The following is a 25,944-nucleotide window of genomic DNA, read 5'->3' on the forward strand; positions in this document are numbered from 1 at the left end:
ATTTACAGCCAGAAAATAAAGAATGACTGCACAGGTTGGCTGCAGTAAATGCAGCCGACTGAATAAAATAATGATAAAACAGTCCGACTGCAGCCGCCGACGTGGTGCCTGCTGACGTGGCACCCTGCTGATGTGGCACTGTACTGCCTGCTGCTGATGTGTCCTCTGCCTGGCCAGGAAAACATAATGTACCAAACCCTAACTGTGCAGAAACCCTCACACAGCCTGTCCAGGGGATGACTCTACCCCTAACAGGATGTGCTTGTAGATGAATAGACCGGTTGTTCTATTCCCCTTCACGCCCGCATCCATGGCACACAAAAAGTAAGTGCCAAGAGGACAAGAGACAAGTATATTAATAATACCTCTCTTCCTTTGGTCACTCCATCCATCGGAGATGATAGAGCGCCCATACTTCACCCAACCGGCTTGAATGGGCTCGAGGGACTTACTGATCCTCTCCCTCTCCTCATCTAGCTTCTTTGTGCACATGTTGTAGGTAATTGCATGCCACCCCTCGCATGGATCCATGGCAATGATAGCCTTCACCATTTTTCTCCATCTATCCACTCTTAGAATGTGGAAAGGAAGATTACACTCAATGATGATTCGTGCAATCTTGATTTTCACATTTCTTTGTCGCTCTTAAAGGAATGAGAGTGGGCCCAAAACACATCCCGTTGTCTCAACAAGTATGGCTTGTCTCTTGTGCCTCTTGGACCCATGAGTGGCAGCGGCAGAGGTAGCTGAAGCGGAAGGGGAATTCCAAGGATCTATGAATCCCTCCATAGTAGCCGTAGGTGTAGCCAAAGGGGTGGCCGTGGGTATGCATATGTCAGGGAAGACTATCTCCTCTTGAACTTGTGCCACACTAGAGGATACCTTGCCCGATGCCTTTGAAATGAGGGAATATTTCTTCATGATCTCATTGGCCATCGCTCGAGGGATCTTCGGGCATGAACCACATTCTCCACCTATCTTGGACAAGTGAATGAGAAGCCATGTCACATTGCTCATTTGGACCTTGCTGCAATACTTGCAAGTCCAACGATAGGCATGGGTGTGATTCATGGCTTTCTCAAGTTGTGAAGCGTGAAGAGAGAAGGCTTCATGAAGGGCTTTAGGCATGGTGAAGAAATGGAGGTGGTAAGAGAGGTCAAGGTGTAGATAGAGAAGGTAGTAAGAGCAGTGGAAGAGGATGTGGTATGAATTAACTAGGAAGTGGTAATGGAGAAAGAGGAGGAGGAAGAGGGAGATGGAACTTGGAAGTTGGAAGGAAGAGAAAGAGGAAGAGGGAGATGGAACTTGAAAGAAAGAGGAAAAGAAGGTGGAAAGAGAAGGAAGAGGAAGAGAGGGAGATGACTCATGAGCTTGAGGAAAAGGCTTGAGCAATGAGGCTTGAGTGGAGAAGGCAACGCGCTTGAAAGTTGAGGGTGAAGATTGAGGTGGGAGGGGGCTATTTATAAAGACCCAAAACAATTTCAAAAGAGGAAAATTTTGAAAAAAAATGGGCAAGAAAAACGGTTAAAAAACGGATAGAAAAGGTTTGATTTGACCCTAGACAACGGTCCCTGCACAAGTATAGTCCGAACCAAACGGGTCGATCCTAGACAGATCAAACGGATCCGACCGGATTGAATGGATCTCACAGGATTGTTCCATCTAGAGACAAAATGCAACTGTGGAAAGAACAAAGCGAGCTCAACCACAATGCTACCATGGCGACCGAACACACCTTTTCCACCCACCATCGTGGAAAACCCAAACCGAAGGCTAAAAAAAGACTGCTGATCAAAAATCAGCAACGTTTCATACTGGTCATCCTTCTTCCACTCCAACATCGAAGACACCCTTCTATGCTGGTCCATCCTCTTCCAATCCTTCCAAGGGTACACTTACCAAACCTAAGACATGTAATTATTGCTGAAAGACAGGGCACGAAGGATTTGCAATTAAAGGCTCTGAGCACAAAGTTTGTCACCTCAAGAAGGCTTTGTATGGTTTAAAGCAATTTCCACAAGCTTCGTATACCAACATACATTGTCATCTCTTGCATCTTGGATTTTAGAATAGCCCTACCGAGGCTACTCTTTATATTTGACATCAAGGATCTGATTTTATTATTCTTGTGCTTTATGTTGATGACATGCTTGTCACTGGGACCAGTGCTAGTCAAATTGCAACATTTAAGGCTGATTTACAGCAAGCATTTGCCATGAAAAATCTTGGTCTTGCCACCATTGAGGGGGGCATCATTATGACAGCCCGTGTTTACTCCCTTGGAGCCTGGTTTTAGATTCACTTCTGATGATGATAGCAGATCCTTACATGAGGCCCGGCGATCTTCAGTTTGTTGTTTTCCAGTTGAGCAAATTTATGCACAGCCCTTTCGTACTTCATTGGCAAGAAGTGAAGCATGTCTTTCAGTATCTTAAAGGCACCCATGATCTTATCCTTTTCTACAAGGCTGATTATTCACTCACTTTGCATGGATATTCTGACAATAATTGGGCTGGATATGCAGATTCTCATGTCTCTTATAGTGGCAACTACTTCTTCTTGGGTGCATCTCTTGTTTCTTGGTTTAGCAAGAAACAAACTACAGTTGCTACTTCCAGTTGTGAAGCTAAGTACAAGGCATTGTTCACAACCACAGTGGAGTGTGTTTGGCTCCGCAAGTTACTTGCACATCTTCATTCCAACACTTATCTACACTAATAGCCACAGTGCTTTGGCCATTGCGCGGAACCCAATGTTCCATGCCCACACAAAGCATATAGAAGTTCATTACCATTACGTTCGTGAGTGGATATCAGCTTGAGAAATAGAGTTGTCTTATGTACCCACTGAAGACAACTTGGCAAATCTTTTCACAAAGGCTCTTCCTCGACCAAAGTTCCAAGCTTTTTGGCAAGCCTTGAACTTGATTCCATTTGTTCCATGATCTGTCATACTCTATATTGTCATCGATTGCTATATCCACTTGGATGAACTTGTGCAACCACGATCTTATATGTTCTTTCATTTTCTAAGATTTTGCTATCTTTTCTAGATCAGTCCACCCATTTCATGGAGGGTGCTTTGTAGGCCATCTCGTGGGCTATGCATTGATGCCCTTTGATCCATGATCCGAGCTCCCTAGGCATTTAGACTATCATTAAATGCAGTTGTTGCCCCTAGTTTCCTAAACACTAAGTGACACTAGAATTAGGGTTTTAGTTTAGGGTTTTCAATGACAATTAAGCCGTTAGGGTTTCATTTTCTATTATTCAATGAGATCACCTTAAGCATTGTACTCTCTTTTACTCATTGATACATTGCTTCTCATTCATGATCGAGTATCATTGTGTATCGATTAATTATTTCATTCTCATTCATTTTCCATTAAATTAATCACACAATTGCCACATGCCTGGGCCAACAACTCCTATGAGCTACCTCCTCTAGTCCTATTCTAGTCACTACAACTAGGAATGCATTAAGTGACAAGACTCGTTTCGCCAGTCAAATTTAGTGCAATGGGACATTACATCTTAAGGTCTTTGTAGATAATCCATCCTAAGCTAGTCTATCATGGAAAGCTCACAATGCTATGGTTATTGTTGAGTTAATGTAAGGTTTGCTCCACCCTCAGTTACAGCACTTCTCACTCACATCCTCTTGTTGGGCTCCCCTTTTGGGCATAAGAGAGGATGTTAAGCAACGAGAAATCTGGCCAAAATATTGCTAGCTATTTAAAAATTATTGGCCTATCTATTTAGCTCTAGAACAGCCTCAAAAAGGACATGCATACAATTTTTTTAATTTGAAGTTGGTAGACAAAAGTCCAACAAGACTATAGAAAAGGGGCCAAGGAGGACCATCACACTTCATCCTTGTCTCAGCCAATCATTGTGCCTCGGCGTCATCACCATCATCTCAGCCTCCACACCAGCTCCATCAGCCATAGCAACCATTTTGCAGCCTGGAAACCTATCCAATTCCCATGGCAACATCTGTTGCTGCTGCATTCCACTATCCTGCACCAAAACTAAAAGCCCCTACTGCCCAGTGCCAACTCAAGGTGACATCCAAAACTGCTTCAATATTCCATGCTACTGCCACATCATCACACGCTGCTGTCTTGCTGAAACATACAGCGTGTGCTGCCCTCACAACTGCTGCAGGCAAGTTTGACGTTGCTGCAGCCTTTGAGTTGCTGCCAGTCCCCCAAAATGCAGCTGTTTCACATTGGGTTTGTCACTCTTGCCACCCACACAGCTGCCTCTGCTACCATTGCTGTTGTTCTAGAATCAAGTCTGCCACACATCCTCTGCATCAACAAAGGCAGCCTCCACACCCCCAAAGAGCAGTTTGTTGCTACCTGTGGCCAAAAAGTACTGATTTTCTTCACAGTTAATACTCAACTACTGGCTGCCTGCTCAAATCCAGGGTTTCATTCGAGTGATGACACACACACTCTACCCTGGTATTCACAGTGTCTTTAACTAAGGGATCCATTGCATCTCATACCTCGCTTGTGCAGAGGTTCTTGTATCTATTCTTCCACTTTCATTCCATTTATCTTAGCATTCATTTTGTTTTCAATTATTTCATATTCTTTGTGCACTTTGCTAGCACTTTTGTTTTCACAATGTTTCAATTAGTAACAAACTTGAATACAACTTGTTCTTCTTGAACTCCGTAAATGCTAGAGACAGAGCAAATGAGAAAAATGAATTCATACAGGACATCAGAGTGAAACTAGGTTAAGACTTCACAAGCCTACCATTTTAATGTCTATTTTCTGTTTATAAACGTCCATAAATTTTGATAGAGCATGTGCCATTTGCCTGCTGAAGATGTATGTTAAAAGTCTGGCAGGCCCACAATAGTCAGAACCATTCAACTTGCATAATTACTATCTGATGCATAAATCACTTTCACTTAATACATGGGTGAGAGAGTAATTCATCATTCAAATATTATTACAAGAACTAAAAGAGATGACCATATGCAGGAAACAGATCACCAATGACTCCAATTCTTAGTGAAACAACAGCAAGAAGACACCTTTTAAATCCTTAACTTTTTTAGTAGTGACCAGAATATCCAGCATACACACAGATTCAAGTTATCACTCCGTTTCAAGGCATATCACTTGGTATCAACTTGTATCAACATTTACCTGTATCCAAACCATATCAGTGTCACACATCAGCAGTTCATATCCCATTGCCAAAAACCGGTTCACTAGTATAACTTTTTCCCTTCCCATCTTGTGGAAACTGGGACTTCCCCACCCAACATCAATGGTATTTGCATTGCTGCCCATGTCAAATACAGGCACCCCTTCCCAGTATAATGCTTCAAGTATTTGTGTATCCATCGCACCTTTTCTCATCATTAACAGAAATTACATACAATCAGTAATATACGCTAATATCAGGATTCAGCCTTACATTGCTTGTGATTGATTGATTTCATGACGTTTCAAGAAAATAAAAACAGGGCTCAATGTTGTATAGCAGCAAGCCAGAGCTGGATCCTATCCAGGATAACCACATTTTGTGGCACAGTTCGCTTGCATAGCACACAAATATCTTCTATGTGCACATAAGAAAATAGATAGTAGATTTTGATGTCATTTGCATGATTACAACTTTCAACTATAAATTGAATGCCTTTTGCATGTTGAGGTGTCTTTTTACATGTTGGTTACAACCTTCGATCACATATACATGTTTTGTAATGCTCTAGAGAATATATAGCAGACTTTAACTCACAAAATAGAATAATAATATCAGTATAAACATTGAATTCTCTCCTTTTCCATTTTGTGAAAATTTTAAAATTGATACCAACCATACTAGAGAATAATGTCACAAAGTTACTATCTTTACAGCCGCATGGCGTTTGTCTCATCATCTCCATGTAGTACCAGATAGCACTTATTCAATGCCAGATTATGTGGAACCTGAGGGAAGAAAATGTGTAGCATGAGTAGATCATCTATGCATTCAAGCAGTCATAAGTAAAGAGTTCACCTTTCATGTTCTCAGCTTTTGCATTTTGGACTCAAGTCTCTTCTGTACCTTCAGCATAAAATGCATGCAGACTGACCCAAGTGCTGGTCTAGCACATGAAGTCGAAAGCAGATTCGCAGAAGATATCACTTGTATAATGTGTAGATCATCCATGCATTTGTAGTAATCGGTGAGCAATTCAGCTTTTGTGTTCTCAGCCGTTGCATTTTGGGCACAAGTCTCTACATGCGGACTAAACAAGGCCTGATCTAGGTAGCAGTTTATACATAGTCCCATCGGGACTCCGGCACTTTCTTTCACTTAGCACCACACATGATCTGGCATTATAGCCCACCAGTATGGTTGTTCAACCAACCGTTCTATTTGTGATGTATTTAGCAGCCCTTTACAAGGCTTTTCTGTGTATTTTACATCAGGAGTTTTCTCCTGAGGAGTTATCAATAGAAATTTCTCTTTTTATTTTTTGAGGTGGTGGTTTGGTCTGGGGGGTGGTTGTTGGTTGGGGGGTGATGATGTGGTGGTGTGGGGGGTGCTTTCAGCCACCATTGCATTCAAGCAGCAGGTCCACATGTGCTGATTGATTGCTTGTGACTTTACAGTAAGTAAAGCTTGCATTTTGCAGCTGTACCCAGTTCCATGTTTCTTCCTGACAACCTGAATGACATGGTGATTGGCCAAAATGTCAGGAGCTTTATAAATTAAAGTTCTTATATGCCTTTCTACCACCTATCACAGTCCTCTAGTTGTGGCCAAGCTTATCATCATAGAAACCTGAGATAATGTTAAAACTTAAGATTTTTGGGGCATCTCACATGATGTTAAATTAAAAAAGATGCATTACACATTAATTCTTCATTAGCTCATTAAAACAGCCTCAAAACCCAAGATTACTAAAGTTTTTGTGTCCCGTAAGCCAAAACCCTAATTTTCGGAGGATCCACATCTATAAATAGGAGGCTGCTCAGCCACTCAGTTCATCCCTTTTTTGCAGATTATCACTCCTCTGCAAGTTCCAACCATCAACCCACATCATTCAATGGCTGACCAACCCTCCTGACTGCTGCCACATCTCCCTCAGCCGGTGCCTACCCTACCACTGCCCCTGTTTGCTGTGTTTACTGCTGCACCAGGCTGCTCTGCTATCCAACTCCCTAGATGAGTTCCCGCCTGCATTTGGCTGCTGTGCAGGCCGCCTAGCATCTCACTACCCCCTGCCAGCTGTTGTCTGGCTTCATACTACTGCAAGTGACCAGCTGTGCACTCTTTCAGGCAATACACTGCTGTGTTTACCAGTTCCGACCCTCCAGGCTGCTGTGTTTTGGTTTCCACCTGCTGCCCTTTCACATTCAGCTCCGATTGGGTGGTTACAGACCTTGGGATCCATCTCCTATGGACGTCACTCTTCGACTACTCCCATTGCTCTGCCTTTGAGCATTATGTACATTCTTACATTAATCTACATCATTGATTCATTCACTTCAAAGTTCCCTTTTCTCCCTGTTTGTGTTTTGTGTTTCTGTATTTATTGCGCTCTTGTTTGAGTTCTTGTGCTTTAGTCGCATTTGTACATTCTATGTTTTCTTAGTACAAACCCTAGCATCACTTTACATGGTGTATCACAGCCAGTGCTCTTCTAAAGAGCATCTTGTGGTTATCATGGAGAGCTTGGACCATGAGATACATGAATGACACATAACCAATTCACAATGTCTAAGACACCACCTTATCTTGATAACTTAGAGAGCGTCATAATATTTTGAAGACAACTTATAGCACTTTTCAGTAGTCATTGAATTGGAGTCCTTTGCGACTTTAAGGTAAACCCACATGTCCTCCTAGAGCTCTTGAGGAGTACGGTGTTGGTTAGCATAAAATGTGGCATGATTCTAGGCCATTTTAATGCTTTCTCTAGCAATCGTTACCATCTGATGCATATTGTGTAGAAAGTCAACTATGGACTGCATTTTCACCCCCCTCGGCTCTGTGGCAATCAATGGTTTCGGCTCATAACCGTACGTAAGCATAAATGGACTATAACTAGCAACCGAATGCGTAGTACTTTTATAAGCAAACTCAATCTGAGAAAAGTAACACTCCCAATTAGATTGCCTACAGGAGACATAGACACGTTAGACACGTAGTATATCCTCCATGGTTTGATTTGTCCTTTAGGTCTATCCATCAGTTTCAAGATATTCCGAGGATGACACGGATAATCGAGTTTCTGGTTTTTTATGAAAAGTTGTTTGCCAAAAATGGCCAATAAACTTAGGATCCCGATCACTGACTATTTCGTTGGGCAACCCATAAAGTCTATAAAGATATTTGACAAAGAGACCAAATATAAGACCACTTCCCCTATGTGCCAGATCTAGACGGAAACACAAATATCACTCATGTGCCCTCTCTAGCCCAGACATCTCAAGGTCTCTCACCCCACAAGCTCTCCTACCATCTACTTTCATTCACTCACCTAGTCTTGGAAGTCGGACTAAATCCATAACATATCAAGCAAGCAAAATAAATCAAGTGAATAGTCGGATCTAGAGAACTCACCAACCCACTTCTTGCTCCTTTGTCCCTCACGCCCACTCTCTCTCTCTCTCTCTCTCTCTCTCTCTCTCTCTCAAGCTCTCTAGTTTCTAACACAAACTCTCTGTCTCTCTACCTCTCAAACTAGGAAAACCCAAGGAGGAGAGAAGATAAGATGGGCAAGTTGTAGACAAGATGTAGGAGAATAAGCTCACAAGCCCAGTTGGAAACCACTTCCCAGTCTCCACAACCTAGCTCACAAGCAACAAAGAAAGCTTCAATGATGATTAACATAGAGGACAAGAGATAAGCTTTTGATCATCGGTCGTATAGAATGCTTATATTAAGGTTTTTCCAACCGTATATATGAAATTTGAATTTTAAACCATGAGCAAGGCCTAGTTCTCATCAATGCCCGCCGCTATCGGATGTCTGCCTTCAAAGTCTTGTGATCCATCAAACTATCTAATTCCTTGCAAAACTTGACTACACATGTTATGGTAGATGAGTGACTGAGTGAGGAGGAGGAGCCTGAATATATAGGACAAAAATATGTCCTCAATATGATCAAGTCGGCTAGCAATAAATGCTAAGTATGACCAAAATGAAGACCATAAAAAATGATTGAAATATCCTGAATAATGTGTCCAACCTCTACGTGCGCAAAATCACACATGAGCTAACATATCTGCTAACATCATCCTACTGCGAGGGAGACAAGGAAGTCTTCGGTACTTGTAATGCACCCATTGAAGAAAGGGACTCCCCCTCCTGAAGTGAAGGGACATCCTCTAGATCTAAGGAAGGATCCTCTCTTAACAATGAAGGATCCCTAGAAGACTCCAGAGAGGAGGCTAAAGGGATGGAAATGCTCGGTGAAGAAGGAGCATCCGTCAAGGGTGAAAGGGAAGCAAGGGAAGATGGAGGAGTAGGAGGGGGAGGAGCCGATGAGGAGGAAGGGGTGCTAATAGGAAAGCCTGGAAGAAAGAAGTGGTACTGAGGATGGGGGAGGGTTAGGTGAGGATGAGGCATCATGTAACTAGCCTTCCTTCCATGGATAGGTGGTAAATCCCTCGTTACAACTTAATAACAGCAGCAAACAATTAATGCAAATCTGAAAATACAAATTTACCTACTGATCTTTGACAATGCACACCCAATTGGCCCCAAAATTGGCACCCCTTTCGTTATTTCTTTAGCTTTATTAAAGAAAAAGTTGATTTACAATGGGATTCTCTCGATACCCTTTGTAATCCAAACTCCTCTTCCTATCCAAAGTGACTAGCAAGTCCTCAATCTATTTTGCCCCTTGATTCGGGCACTTAATTGGCCTTCACCCGCTTTGATGGAGATAAAAAATGCCCCAAATTCAATGGTTGGCTAGTCCTCCATCTGAATTTAGCTGAAATTCACCTTCAGCCCTAAAAAATCGAAGTCTTGGAGCTTCCAATTTTTGGCACGCTTCTCGAGGCTGCTGCTAAACCCTAATTTTTGCTGTAAATTACGGTTTACAACAGAGAAATTTGCAATTTCTCAGCCTCCAAGGGTTCAAATGTTGAGATCTTCGAAGTAAGGCTGTGAAATGGCTAGGAGATGAGAGAGAAAGTTATAGAGAGAGAAAATTCAGAGTTTTGTCACAAAGAATGACTGAAAATCAATCAAATGCAGCTGCTGCCCTACCACAACGCTTGTAGATTAAAAGAACTGAAGAAAATCAATCATTTATTGTTACTGCCTTGTCTCAACAGCCTATAGATGCTATCACCTACTGTTGATTGGTCTTCTCCTGCCCCTGGCTACCTTAGAAGGTCCTCCAATGGCTGCAAATCAAACCAACTGCATCTCCTCCCTATGCCTCTCTCCAACCTCTAAAGACGTTTTTCAGTCTTGCATGGGCATTTTTGATAAGTGACAGCCTTTCCAAATGGTTTTTCCAACATTATCCATATTTAAATCTTAATTTTTTGTCTTTAAATACTGAAAATGTAATCTAATAATTATTTCGGTGCCTTGAAAAATAATCCAACTGACCAATAATTAAATTGGCTAGGCAACTTCCATTCCCAAGTGTCTCTGCGCCATCTTTGACCATCAGATTGGCGTTAGGTACCATTAAACGCCACTTCTCTAGTGTCACCAACTAACACTTATGGCCGAATGAATGACCTAGGCTAACGATTGGCACCAGATACCACCAAGTACCTGTGTAGCATAACTTATAGCAACTTTTGCCTTTGACATCCCATGATTTCCTAGAGTCCCAAACTCGTAAATTTACTTAAACCCCAGTTGCACCTCACATGTGCAACATTTACTTAATCATGTGATTAAAAGTTAATCCACATGTTAAGTGAGGTTTCAAAAATACATGTCCTCATGAAAGCCCTCACCCTTAAAATCCTTGCAATCATCCTCGATTGCACTACCAAATGCATCAAAAGTAAAGTACTACATTGGAATTTCCAAAGGGCATCATAGTCAACACAACATTGCGCATTGTTGTTCAACCATTTCATATACCCAACATATGCTGAAAACTACCAACCAACATAACATAATATAAGACTCACAGCCAAATTATCATGTGACATGTCCATTTCTCATGAGCTCAACTCATTTGACAAAACCAAACCATAGCATAGCATAACCAAGCATAAACCATGGCTAAAACATCAATGGCATCATAACATATGCTGTTGTCCATGAAACTAGATGTAAACCATTGAAAACTGAGCATAATCTGATCAAAAACTGATCACTTGCTGATCTGAGAATTGATCACAAACTGCTACGAATGTGACTCCAAAGTAATCACAAACTCATTGTAAAAATTGACCAGCAATCAATGCAAAAACTGATGCAAAATTAATCCAAAAAGTGACCATAAATGGTTCTTAAGCTAATCAAAAACTAAACTTAAACTTATCAGAATTTTTGTCTCAAAATTGAGGCAAAATTCATGCCAAATTGATCATAAGCTTATGAAAAAGTATAGTTCCAATGCCCAGGTGAAACTCGTACTCATTTGCATACATCTCACAGTGACTAGTACACTAAGTAGTGACCTCATGGCAAGCATACTGTCAACGCAATACCTTGAATATATGTTGAATACATCTGAGATCCACTACGAGCTGTCCATAACTGGAGGAGTGAAAATGCTACCTCCCCCTTGAGCATCAGGCAATATTCCGAACCTCTACTCTACTGAACTTGATTCAGCCCGAACTAAAGTCGGCTCTAACTGGAAAGCATCAAGGTAAAGCTGCAACAACTAAGGATGGTTTGCCAAGTCATCCTCCTCCATCCATTTTGCATCCATTGGTGAATAATTATGAAACTTCATCAAGTACCTTTCGGAACCCTTACCCCTGATCTTCCTCTCTTTCTGATGCTGTGACGTGATGGGACATGATGCTGTGACATGACGGAACGTGACGTGATGCTATGACGTGACAGGAGCTTTGATCGCGTGGTTGTGACGGGATGCTGTGACGTGACGGGAGCTTTGACGTGACAGGCTACTGTGACGTCTCTCTCTGATCGCGTGGCTGTGACGGGATGCTGTGACGATTGCCTAGACGCTGGCGTGAGGACGCTGATGTGGATGACTGTCCCAAGTGCTGACATGTCTGGCGTAAGCTCCCACAGCACTGATGTGAATACTAACACAAAGGCATTGTTCTACAGGGGCATGTCTCTACGCGGAGAGACGGCCACTGTCCTTGTAAGTCACGTCTCTGCACAAGGAGACTCTAGCTACCCTGGAAGTTGCAGAGGTATTGGCAAGGTATTGACACAGACCCAGATGCCAATGTACTGAGATTGCAGATGTAATCAGATTGATATGACACGAATGTACTCAGAATGACATGAATGCAGACCTGGGTGAATGTATTGATGCACTGGCTTGTGGACTAGGCAATGATGCATTGACTTTGATTTTGATCATGTCCTAGAGTTATGTAGTAATGCACTGACTGGGGCTGCAATTTGTATTTCTGCAGTGACTATAAACAATGTGAAAGCATTTGGGCTCGTAAAAGATTACTGAGCTTGCAAAAATTTAGTGAGGTTTAGGGAAACCCTGGAAATTTGCAGGAATCACAGAAATTGCTCTGATTTGACAGTACAAAGTACAAGCTGAGTGGCTTTGCACATAGTGTATGAGAGATGGATAATGTAGACAAATGCAAGCATCAAACCGTGGAAAATGAATATCTGGGAGACGAATCTGATCAAGAACTAACATAACCGTTCATGGAAGCAATGTTCAACACCCCTTCTAAGAACACACGGTACAAGACATATGGCCGTAGGGTCCGTGATTGGACCGTCTCCCCAGCATCTGACAGGCATGGAAAGACCTCACGCATCATGAATGAAAAGAAATACGAAGAAATTCATCTCATGATTCGCTATGAACTACGAATTATGAGACAAGAATTGGAGAAAGAAATATGAGAGCAGGTCAAAGCCGAACTAGTAAATCGGAGGGCAAAAATGCAAGACATGTAGATAAAGATTAAGAATGACTTACAGGCACAAATGTTGTCCGAAATGCATACGTTGAAAACTGAAATGCTGAAAGTGGTAGATGCCTACAAATCTGAAATCTTAGAACTAGGGGAAGAATCGAATACATTTAAGAAAAAAGAAATGAACATGCAAGAAGAACTACAAAAAGAGAGAGGCTTTGAAAGCATGTGAAAGGGAGGTTCACTCATGGGCAGAAGTGGCAAAGACAACACAGAAGCGGATAGAAGAAGCCAGCCCATGGATTGAGGTAGTAAAAAAGAATAAGGGAACATCAGTGAACAAGACTGAAGTAATGAATGCTACCTTGGAAGAAGAGGCTAGGAGACGGGCTAGGGTTTTACATGTACGGGTAGTAGGATAGGAGGAGAAGAGCAGCCCACAGGAAGATGCTAGGACACTTGCTGACAAAATTGGGGCTTCAGACATACCTATCGTCAGTGCTTGGAGAGTGGGGAAAGAGGACTCTAAGTCCAAGGCTCTAATTCTTCGCTTTGGGGACATAGAGAAAAAAAAGGCATTCCTCTCCAAAAGGAGAGTCCTCAAGGATGAGAAGATTTATTTGGATGAGAACCTTACCCAACACAAATAGCGCATCGCAAAGAACACATGCCCAAGGTATTGGAGACTCGCAAAGAGGGAAAGTGGGCTGTTTATAGGGATGGACGAGTCATCATCACTGACAAAAGGACTTCATGACGGTACGAGGCCTATGAGACACTTCGGATGTCAATATGGAATTGTAATGGAGCCCTATGCTTGGATACTGGTTACTTTGAAGATAGCTTCTGAAACATAGATATAGCAATGTACACAGAAACACACCAATGTAAAGGTAGCCGACTACCAGACGTGTGGGGATACAGGTGGGAAAGTGCATTTCGTCCAGCAGCTAGAAAACCGGGAAGCACTAGGGGTTCTAGAGGTGTGACCATAGTATACCGAGAAGACCTCAAAGGGATAGTGCAAGTAATGAAAAGAGATGATGATGCACCATATTTATGGATTAAGATACATGCAGAAGACCACGAGATATATTCATCGCAATATGCTACTTTCCTCCTGCGAATTCTACCTATGCCACACGAGATGGATCTCCCTTTGATGTACTGTATGAGGATATCATGAGATATGCTAGCATTGGGGACATACTATTAGTAGGAGATTTCAATGCACGCACTGGAGATAGACAGAGTGACTATTATATGCATGATAATGCCATCTTCAAAGAGATTGACATAGATGAAATAGGCCTACGTAGGAGAGCCCAGGATAAAGAAGTGAGTACCTATGGGACACACCTATTGACTTTGGGAAGGGCACATAGACTAGCCATCTTTAATGGTCTGCCACAATGGCTAGGATCTGACAATTTGACATGTTGGAATCACAAAGGAGCGGCAAGTACTGTGGACTACTTACTTGATAGGCTCACTAGCATTGATACCAGACATCCCAAACTTTAAGATATCTAAGAGACCAATAGGCATAGCAGCAGATCATGCTATTTTGACATTCATGCTCTCTTATGTACATATGAAACATGAAACACCATGCCTCCCTAAACATCCCAAATACTACTTTACAGAAGACACCTCACACATCTACAATGGTTCTCTGCAGACCAGTTTACATACATTGGACTTGAGTAGATCATTGGAAGAATGTACAAGGTAACTGCTCCCCAAAATAGCTGGTATGATGAGGAGTGTAGAGTCACCCGAGCTCGCTTACAGAGAGAAGTGGAGCTAGGCACTCAGACACATCGCCAAGCAAAGGCATTCTTCAAACACCTTGTGCGGAAGAAGTAACGAGACTACTTAGCGAAAGCAAAAGCAGAGATATATCAGCTATTTTTGGGGCAGGATAGCAAGAGCGCATGGAAGATGTTGTTAGCCTGCTCTATTTCAATGTCAGTCTGTCATCTCCTGGTTGTGAGCTCCGGTCAAAGTCTAGCAGGAGACAGAGGAGCTCTATCAGTTTAGGAGTTGCTGATTTTTGTTGTGCATTCCCTTCTCGGGTGGCAGTCAACCTTTAGTGGCTTTTTTGGTGCTGTCGGCCAGTTTTGGCCAAGTCGGCCAGATTTGGGCCAGTCGGCCAGTTTAGTGGCTGGGGGGGCTATTTATAGCAGTCCCCTCCCCCCCATCAGCCACATATACTGTTTTGCAGATTCAGCACACACTCCCTTCTCCCCCACACTGGCATTGGTGCTGCCTTTGTTTCCAGCCTGATCTGGTGCCCTCACTGACACTTCGGGCTGCATGCAGGGACTGATCAGTCCATTTCAGTGTATTCAACATTCATTTCAGTCAATGCAGATTGTCTTCCTTCATTCTCTGCTTTCTCTCTCTCTCTCCTCTGTGTTCGTGTTTCTTCTTCCGTTGCACACTCTCACATGGTATCATCGCCTAACTAAGAGCACGGGGGATCTTCCCCGACAGAGAGACACCATCCCCTTCTTCTGCTGCTGCCGATTTCTCTCCAACAGCCAAGGCGGCTCAAGCTGGCGGCTCCAACCCTTGCGTTTGCTGCAGGCGGCAATTTCTGACGCTGCCATGTCATCAACACTCCTCCCCTGGGTGCGTTTTCTGCAAGGCGACCATCTCTACAACTGGGCGACACTCCTCCTGGCTGCGTTTTGCTGTTCTGGAGGTCGTTCCACCTTCTGTCGGCCCTCTTCTTGCTGGCAACATCCTCCCAGGCTGCGTGTTGGTGCTCGGCAGCTTCTGTCTAGGTGATCTTCATCAGACATAATTGCGTTTTGCAGCTCCAGGTGTTTGTAGGCCTCCACAGCCTGTGTTTTGGTGGTTGGTGACTGTAATGAACGGGGATTACGGGAACATGGCATGGGAACATACCAGTCACACTAACGATATATAAGGTGTAAGAGGGTATTTTGAGGTATCACAGAAATTATCAAGAAACTCTCTTTTCACCTTCTCAAGCTTCCATGGCTTCTTCTTCTTCTTCCTCTTCTTCTTCCTTTTTCCCTCTTTCTCTCTCTTCTTCTTGCCTTTCTCTCTCCTCTCCCTCTTCTCCTGCAGTCCTTCTCTCTCTCCTTCCCCTTAGTTAGGACAGTTAGGTCTCTTTCATTACAAGTGGTATCAGAGCTTTGTCCTTGATCCTTCTCTTTTCCCATAGATTTAGGGCTCTCACAGTTTCCCACAGTTAGAAAACTCCAGTTACATCTCTGTCACAGGTACACAGGAGTACTCAGGCAGGCTGTCAGCCCTCTTGAAGACTATGGCAGCCTTTCTTGGAGCTTTCCCAAGAACCATGGACACATCTGGAGGCGGGCAGACAAATTTGACAGGTCGTCACTAATTTTTATACAAGTTTCTTGAGGGTTTTGGGCAAAAAGGAGGGTAGCACAGTTAGAGAAGGCCAAAAGCTCAGTTACTTTTCAAGAAGACCTTCTCTCTCCTCCTTCCACAAGCTGCCTGCAAGCTCCCATGGAGGAAACCAGCCCCAAATCTTGCTCTCCCCCTTCTTTCATGAAGCATCAGCCTTGCCCCTTCACCTTCTAAAGCTCAGGAGCCACTGATCAAGCAGGACTGAGCTGGGTGGTCATCCCCAACCCTCCAGGAGGAGCCCCAAAATTTGCGGCACAAAAAACGGGCTGCTTCCTGGCCTGCTGGACAGCTCCCCAGCCCTCCTCTCCTCCCCGGATCTCATTCCTGGCTCTTGGCAAGTCTCTGGGGCAACATTGAAGACTTCCTCCTCAGCTCTTGGACTCCTCTTTCCACTTCAAGAAACCCTGATCTTGTGCAGTCCATGGCAGCCATGGAACCTTGGCATCAAGCTCAAAAATCTTGAAGATATTGGTTTTTTCTTGGTCCCCGGGAGTCCCTCTTCAAGCCTAGCTCAAGATTTCAGCCATCAAGACGGGAAGAAGATTAGAAGCAAGATTTGAAGACATGCACTTATGGGCAGCCATGGCTATGGGAGTAGAGCTTCAATTTCAGCAAGAGCTCTTCATGGGAAGGTCCTGAGCCATCCTTCCCCAAGTTTGACTTCACCCTTTCTTGACGGAGCACAACCATTTTGGAGCTATGGAGCATGCGGGATCAAATTGGAGCTCTCATGAAGGACTGAAGTGGCATTAGTGGCTGCCTTCTTCTCCCAAAAGACTCAAGGTAACCGATTCTTGGCTCTCATTCTCTCCGTTTAAGCCTCTTGTTGAATCCTATCCACTTGTTTGAGAGAATGTATGAGTCCAAGTAGATAATAGGAGTCCCAGACATTGTATGCATGCTGAATATTAATCCCAGTCATTTCCCTTTGATCTTATGGCATTGGAATGGATTTTACTCATGCTGAAGCTTCATTGAGATTATATTTTTGCTTACCCATAACCCGTTTGGCTTCTTGTGAATTGGCTGAGCCAAGAATTGATTTAAAAGATCCATTGTATAAGGGTGAGTAGGCAGTGAATCACTGCCGCTAAGCTCTCTATCCCTATTCCCCATTCCAATTCCATGCACTTCATGAAAAGCCCAAAATTTTGATTCCTGAAATACATCTCATGCTAGGTGTTTAATTAATAAATGTCTGCCATGTATATTCCGGGTGAGGAAAAGCCCGATGCCAGGCGAGGTGGCAAGACAAAAGAGGGGTGACCCCCCCCTTGCCATCAAAGACCCTGAAGGGGTGCACAACCCGGCCCAAGGGGAACTTTGTCCACCTCCCAGTGATCCAGAGCCCAAAGAATTATTGCAGGTGCAGGTACATTTGATGGAATAGCCCAAGCCCTGATCATTTGAGTCTACAGCCCCCTACATGCATTGGTAATGTCATGAACCACTTGGTAATGTAAAGTGGATGCATGCAAGAAGGACAGGGTATGCAGTTATGGAAAAGGGTCTCAACAATGAACTGCGGATGCAAAGGATGTATGGCTCTATGTGGCATTGAGAGCCACCGTTGAGGCCCTGGATGTTTGGGATAAGACCCTCACCATTGGGATAAGGTATGCTCCTTAAGGGAGTCTTTACGAGGTATTGCAGACAGTCAGTCCTACACAGTCAGCCCACAAAAGTTGATTACAGCAAAGCCTTCTTGTGTAACTGAGTGCCGGCTCTATAGCTTGAGGGCATCCTCCCCTTCAATCTGAACTAAAAGCCTCCCCATTCCGCCCTACGGTTTGGGAGATACGCTCAATTTTGTGCTTAGAGGTACTGTGGGACAGGCAGCAGTCCTACACAGTCAGCCCGCAAAAGTTGATTACAGCAAAGCCTTCTTGTGTAACTGAGTGGGGGCTCCATAGCTTGATTCGAAGAGGGCATCCTCCCCTTCGATTTGAACTAAAAACCTCCCCATTCCGCCCTACGGTTTGGGAGATACACTCAGTTTTGTGCCCAGAGGTACTGTGGGACAGGCAGCAGTCCTACACAGTCAGCCCACAAAAAGTGATTACACCAAAGCCCTGATCATTTACTGTCAGAGATATTTTTACATAGTCTCGTAGAGGGGATCGAGGGCTTTCACTTGAATCAAAAAGTTTGGCAATCAGAGCTTTCTAGCTCAAGATATCGTCATTTCTGTAACAAGGGACCTCGTGGACTGCACTTGGGATGGCAGGCCACAAGGGTAAAGCAAAGGCCTAGGAGGACTTTCAGCATGAAATAAGGGACTCCCGTGCCTCAATGAACGATCCTAGCTCAGCCCAGGAGGATCGTGAAGACATGTTTGAAGAGGGTGCCCCCAAGATAGACCGCTTATCTCTACTCAACCAAACCTTATGCCAACATGAGACCCATCATGCTGAACGACATCGAGAGATGGAGCAACGCCACAGGGAGATGGAAACCCGCCAAGATCACCGTCATTCCGAGATGATGGCCAAGATGGACTTACTCATAGAGCACATGGGCGCCCTCATTCCCGCCATTGCCCCCCCCCCCCCCCCCCCCGGATCGACCCAAGGAGTATGTCCCTCCCTGTGAGGCTAACCGCCCTCCCCCCTTGGAGACCGGGCATAGCCCACAAGGTCTCGGTGGTACCCATGGCATTCCCCATAGCACTTATGAGACCGGTGAGCCTTCCACCCGACATGATGAACCCCTCCTTCCCTCCCCCGTTACGAATCCTTCAAGCCCATCCTTGGCACCCCACCTCCCCTGTAACAGAAGCTATTCGCACACTCAGGGGAATGGCTCCAATGCAAATCTTAGGCAGCATGGAATGCATGGAGTACATGGGCAGCATGCACATGGCAATGGGCAGCATGCATATGGTCATGGGCAGCATGGACATTTTGGACAGCAAGGTCCTAATGGACAATTTGGTCCTCATGTAATGCAAGGGCAGCATGGCCCCCATGGAAATTTTGGACAGCCGGGGATTGAACAGCAAGGCATGTATGGACAGCATGTAGCACATGGCATTCATGGGCAGCAAGGCCCAAATGAGCTACGTGACAAGATTGTGTTTACTAAATTCAATGGGCAGTCCTCATCCCCAGCTGAACTAGAGGAATGGACCTCTAAATTGGAAGCCTATTTTCTCATCTATCCCCGTACCGATGAGGCAAAGATTATTTTTGCCTCCCTTCATTTAGAAGGTTTTGCCCACACATGGTGGAGATTCGTTCAAAGAGAAAATCAGCAGTTTCGTGATTGGGAAGAGTTCAAGATGCATATGATCCAAGTTTTTGTCTCCCCGGTGGAAAAAGAACGCTTGGCTAGGCAATGGTACCAGTTTGATCAACGAAATCTCACCGTGAGGGAGTATACCAACCAATTTATGAACCTATCCATGTATGTTGAGGCAGTCAATGATGATGAGGCCAAATTGCATAAATACATTTATGGGCTAGATGCGCATCTCTCAGCTGATGTAATGGCTCAAAAGCCAGCCACCCTGTTTGTAACCATAGAATTGGCTGAACACTATGGTCGGAAATACCATCGCAATGAGGGCATGCAGCCCATTGCAGGACAGCAAAGATACCCTATCAGGCAACCCCCATATGCTAATAATTATCGCAGCAACAATGCAGGGAATGGCAGCCCCAAAATCCCTACTTACCCCACTTTTAATGCTGAAAGGAAATCTGGCAGTTTTGGGACAGCACCACCCTCCAAAAGTGACCCAAAGTATGCTGAAAATAAGACAAGGAATGGCTTCAGTCCTAACGGTCAAAAATTCATTCCTCCTGAAGTTGTCAAGGATAGAAAAGCCAAAGGCTTGTGCTTTAAATGCGGGGATAAGTACACAACTGATCATGCATCCAAATGCCCCTTTAAGAACGCCATTGTCAAGTTTAACAGCATGTATGTGCTAGAAGATAGTGACAAGTTAGAAGAGTCCCATGATGACACTTGCTGAAAATGCTGAATATGAAGAGGATCTTGATACCGATCAGTTTTATGACTCACCGGACAGGTTCCCTTTTGACCCCGGTGGCTGCCCCATTGATAACATGCTTGGGAATGACCCTTGGCACCCCTTATTCACCACTATATCAACTTGCTCGATCTCCATGGATGCATGGACCGGCTCTAGGAGCCCGAACACCCTACGAGTACATAGTAACATTGATGGCAAGAGTGTATACATCCTCATAGATAGTAGCAGCACGCACAGTTTTGTGAATAAATCGACTCTTGGCCGTTTGACATGTGTTCCCACTAAATTACAGCAACCTCTTCGGGTTCAAGTGGCTAATGGAAATAAGGAAGTGAGCTCCCATGTATGCACACAAGTGTCTCTTATGCTGGCCGAAAATTACACAGCAAAGGTGGACTTAATTACCCTTGATATGGGCCCCGTGGATGTTGTTTTGGGATGTGATTGGCTTCAGCAGTTGGGAAAAATCTCTCTGGACTTCTCTCAGCTGTATATGGAGTTTATAATGCATGGACAGCTTGTACACTTGGAGGGAATCAAAGAAATTGCAGATTTTCAGCTTATAACAACAAGACAACTCAAAAAGGAATTCAAGAAACGCTCCCAAATCTTTGTCTTGCATTTGCATAAGGATAATGATGACCAACACACCTTGGGGAAGCACAATGCAGCACTAAAAGCGCTTTTGGCTGAATATGAGGACCTATTTCAGCCCCCCACTACCCTTCCCCCTCAAAGATTGGTAGATCACTCGATTGACTTGGAGCCCCATGCCAAGCCCATCAATAAACCCCCATATCGACTCTCTAAATGTGAGAGAGAGGAAGTAGCAAAGCAAGTCAAGGAGCTCACTGAAATGGGATTCATAGAGCCTAGCTCTTCCCCTTATGCCTCCCCGGTTCTATTGGTTAAGAAAAAGGACGGATCCTTCCGGTTGTGCATTGACTACCGTGATCTCAATAAGATCACCGTCAAAAATAGATACCCCATCCCTCGAATTGATGACTTGCTTGATGAACTTAAGGGAGCACGCTACTTCACCAAGATTGATTTGCGATCCAGTTACCACCAAATCAGAATGAGGGTGGGTGATGAAGTCAAAACAGCCTTTCGGACTGACCGTGGCTTGTACCATTTCCTTGTCATGCCATTTGGGCTCACTAATGCATCTACCACATTTCAGAGCTTAATGAACAAAATATTGCAGCCGTGGCTTTTCCAGTTTGTGTTGGTATTCTTTGATGATATACTCATTTACAACAAGTCACTGCATGAGCATCTGAAGCATGTCAGGCAAATTTTTGATGTACTAAGAGAGCACTGGCTATTTGCCAAAGAAAGCAAGTGTGTCTTCATGCAAACAGAGGTTGAGTACTTGGGACACATTGTTAGTGAAAAAGGCATCCAAGCTTATCCTAAGAAAGTGCAATGTGTCTGGGAGTGGCCCACCCCCACTACCACTACCTCCTTGCGTGGTTTTCTTGGCCTCTCCTCTTTTTATCGGAGATTTATTCGCCATTATGCCACAATTGCAGCCCCGTTAACAAGCACGCTGAAAAAAGAGGCTTTCCTATGGGATGAATTGGCTGACCGCAGTTTTCAGCAACTGAAAGACTTGCTCACTTCAGCCCCCATCCTCGTATGCCTCGACTTTTCAAATGATTTTACGATCCAGTGTGATGCTAGTGGACGGGGTATTGGTACAGTCTTGCTGCAAGAACATGGGATAATAGCATTTGAGAGCCGAAAATTGGATAATAAAGAGAGAGAGTTGCATGTCTATGATCAGGAGATGTTGGCAGTCATTCATGCTATCAAAAAGTGGCATCACTACTTGTATGGCAGCAGATTTAAGGTGAAAAGTGACCACCGTGCGCTCAAATACTTCTTGACTCAGCCCAACCTCACTCCCAAACAACGTAGATGGATGGTTACCCTACAAAACTATGACTTTGAGATTACCCACACCCGTGGCAAGGACAATGTAGTGGCTGATGCACTCTCTCGCATGTGGGCATGCAAGGTTTCATCCATCACTGAACTCCACCATGATTGGATTGAAGAGCTCCAAGAGGCATACTTGCTTGATGCTGAATTCAGCCCTCTTTTCCAGAAATTACAGCAAGGTGTCATGGATGACAACTCCCAATATTAGCTCTACAACGACCTCATTTGGATCCATGGCCGTATTGTGATTCCCCATGCCTCTCCTTTCACCCAAAGGATCCTTGAAGAGATGCATTCTTCACCGATTGCTGGCCACTTAGGGGTCTTCAAAACATATGACCGAGTTTCAAAAAGCTTCCATTGGAAAGGCCTATGGCGGGATGTTAAAGACTTTGTGTCTAGATGTGTGCCTTCTCAACAAAATAAAGATAGCACTCTTAAACCGGGTGGATTGTTGCAGCCCTTACCTATCCCCGAAGGAAAATGGACCCACATTACCATGGATTTCATCACTGGTTCACCTACAACCAAGAAGGGTTGGGATAGCATATATGTGGTAGTTGACCGACTCACTAAAGCAGCCCATTTCATCCCTACAAAATCCTAGTTTACAGCATCTCAAGTTGCCACTCAGTTTATGGAGCATGTTTTTAAGTTGCATGGCTTACCCCACGTCATAGTACATGACCAGGACACCAAATTTATGAGTCAGTTTTGGCAGACAATTTTCAGCTCCATGGGGATCAAATTGGCTCCGTCTACAGCCTATCATCCCCAAACGGATGGGCAGACCGAGAGAGTCAATAAGTGGCTTGAAACTTATTTGCGACATTTTTGTCATGACGTGCAGAATTCTTGGAATGTATGGCTACACTTGGCTGAATTTTCTTACAACTCCACTCATTCGAGCATTGGAGTCTCTCCCTTCGAAGCATTGTATGGTTATCGGGTGCCCCTTCCTACCGTGATCTTCAATGAAAAGTTCAACCCCCTTAGAAAAGAAGAGTTGGACCGCATGCAAGCTTTACTTCAACAATGCAAGGTAAACCTCAAAAGGGCTCAAGAGCACATGAAGCTCCATGCCGATGCAAAAAGAAGACCCCTTGACTTTCAAGAGGGTGAATTGGTACTCCTCAAGGTCCCGAAGTCCCGTTATGCTACACTAAAGGACGGTTCTTGCAACAAGTTGGCACACCGTTACTATGGGCCCTACAAAATCATTAAGAAGGTCGGGGACTTGGCTTACCGTCTCCAACTCCCTCCCACTACTAAGATCCATGATGTCTTCCATGTGAGCCAATTGAAACCTTTCATTGGCACTCCCAAAGATCATGTAGAGGAGCTACCACCCATAGATGAGGAGGGCCTTATCCAGTATATTCCTGAAGCGGTCATTCGGCAACGTGAAAAGCAACTCCGTACCCGTTCCATACATGAATACCTGATCAAATGGCAAGGCCTACCAATAGAGAAAGCCTCTTGGCGCCCAACATCTATTTTGGATGAATTTCCACACCTCAAGGAGACCGTATTGGCTGGAACTCAACCATGACACCTGTTTTGGGCTGAAGTCTGCATCTGGACAGCCACCTGTTTTGCACTAGTTTTGGTCCTGGTCCATTTTCAGCCCCATCCTCCATACATGGACTGAAAGTACACCTCGAGGGCTCTGTGCCAACACCTTACTTGCCCCGATCAGAGTTCCCTAGAGAAAGTTATGGCTGTTTTTCTCTAGCCATACCATCTGGGACAGCACACTAGTAATTCTTGGACAGCCCTCTATTTTTTAACAGTTTTGGTCCTGACCTAATTGCAGCCCCACCCCACCCACATGGGCTGAAAGTACATCTCATGGGCTCCGTAACGACACCTCAACTGCCCCATTCGGAGTTTCTCACACAAAGTTATGGCTGATTTCCTACAGCACACCCTTACAGTCCATGACCACATCCCTTGTTTTTTAGGACAAAAACTTTATGAGACGGATTGGTTTGTAATCAACGGGAATCACGGGAACATGGCATGGGAACATACCAGTCACACCAACGGTATATAAGGTGTAAGAGGGTATTTTGAGGTATCACAGAAATTATCAAGAAACTCTCTTTTCACCTTCTCAAGCTTCCATGGCTTCTTCTTCTTCTTCTTCCTCTTCTTCTTCCTTTTTCCCTCTTTCTCTCTCTTCTTCTTGCCTTTCTCTCTCCTCTCCCTCTTCTCCTACAATCCTTCTCTCTCTCCTTCCCCTTAGTTAGGACAATTAGATCTCTTTCATTACAATGACCCTTCTAGTGGTCATCCTTCGGCATCGGCAAAGTTTTCTTTGGTGTGTTTGGTGTTTGCAGATTTGGAAGATGTCTTACCAATTTTCAGGCTTTGACGACTCAGAGGATGAGCTTCTTTCTCATCATTCCTCCGAGCGGAGACGGGATTATCAGGAGTTTCGTGATCGACGACGGGAGAAGTCTCCTCGCACCCATCCTTCTTTTGTCCATACTTTCAGAGGGTTCCATCTACAGTGAAGGTTCCATCGGTGAAGACTGCTTCAGATGTCTGGATGCCTTCCTTGATTCCCTCGATACAGGTGCCCATACTCCCTTCCTTTCCGAAGGAAGACAAGTTGGATGGTTCCAACTACTCCCTATGGTCGTGCAAGGTGGAGTGCATCCTCGATACATTCGACCTATGGGAGCTTGTTTCTTTACCCATTGACCGTCCCCCCGTGGATTCATCAGATGGAGCTTCTATTGACCATGCAACCTTGTGGGATAGGCTCAACTCTCGAGCCCGTTCCTTTCTCTTTATGAGTCTTCACGACCCGGTTCTTGTTCATGTTCACAGGTTAAAGACCGCGGCGGAAGTGTGGAAGAAGCTTGCATCTTTATACCAGCATAAGACATTCGCCCACAAGATTTCTTTGGAGAAGAAGTTGCGGATGCTCAGTCTTGATGATTCTTCTTCCATGAAGGAGCACATTACGAAGATGGAGGACATACGAGGCAAGAGAGCCTCTCTTGGTTGGGTGATTTCGTCCGAGGATATAGCAATGATTCTCTTGACTCAGCTGCCATCACCCCGGTATGATGTCTTCTACACCAGCCCCATCACCTCGAGGACCCGCGAGACACTTCTATGGGAGGAACTTTCCCCGCTTGTCTTGGAGCATGACGAGCATCTCAGAGAGGTGGGTGCCAGTGGCTCCACCAAGGCTTTTACTGCAGGTACCAGTGGTGGCAAGAAGTAGAAGTAACAAAAGGAGAAGGCCAAGGACAAGAAGGATGCGAAGGAGATGAAGCCCAAGTGCCCACACTGTGGGAAGGGCACTCATCCCAAGGAGAAGTGTTGGCAAAAGTACCCCCATCTGAAGCCCAAGGAGGACTCAAAGGCGGCCCCAGCCACAACAGAGTCTGCTTTTGTGCATGTCTTTGTTGAGGAGGATACAGCCCTAGCTTCTACCACTCAGGAGAAGCCTTGGCTCATGGACAGCAGAGCATCTTCTCATATGACCTTTAGACACGATTGGCTTCAGGATCTTCGTTCTAGAGGGGGCACTGTC

The 25,944-nt window shown here is 44.5% G+C and overlaps 1 protein-coding gene and 1 pseudogene across 1 annotated transcript in view; one reads left to right on the forward strand and one right to left on the reverse strand.

Moving 5' to 3' along the window:
* Positions 1 to 25,944, reverse strand: part of XEG113 (xyloglucanase 113) — a 53,450-nt gene that overhangs the window by 23,892 nt on the left and 3,614 nt on the right. The window contains exon 3 of the mRNA XM_087662886.1: positions 5,168 to 5,373. Coding sequence (XP_087519012.1) covers positions 5,168 to 5,373 — 206 coding nt within the window. The remainder of the gene's footprint in view (positions 1 to 5,167; positions 5,374 to 25,944) is intronic.
* On the forward strand, positions 12,160 to 13,960 carry LOC148017605 (uncharacterized; annotated as a pseudogene).

This window comes from Lygodium microphyllum, chromosome 22 (genome assembly GCF_053477565.2).
Source record: "Lygodium microphyllum isolate KBCC chromosome 22, Lygodium_microphyllum_v1.1.10, whole genome shotgun sequence".
Lineage (NCBI taxonomy): Eukaryota > Viridiplantae > Streptophyta > Polypodiopsida > Schizaeales > Lygodiaceae > Lygodium > Lygodium microphyllum.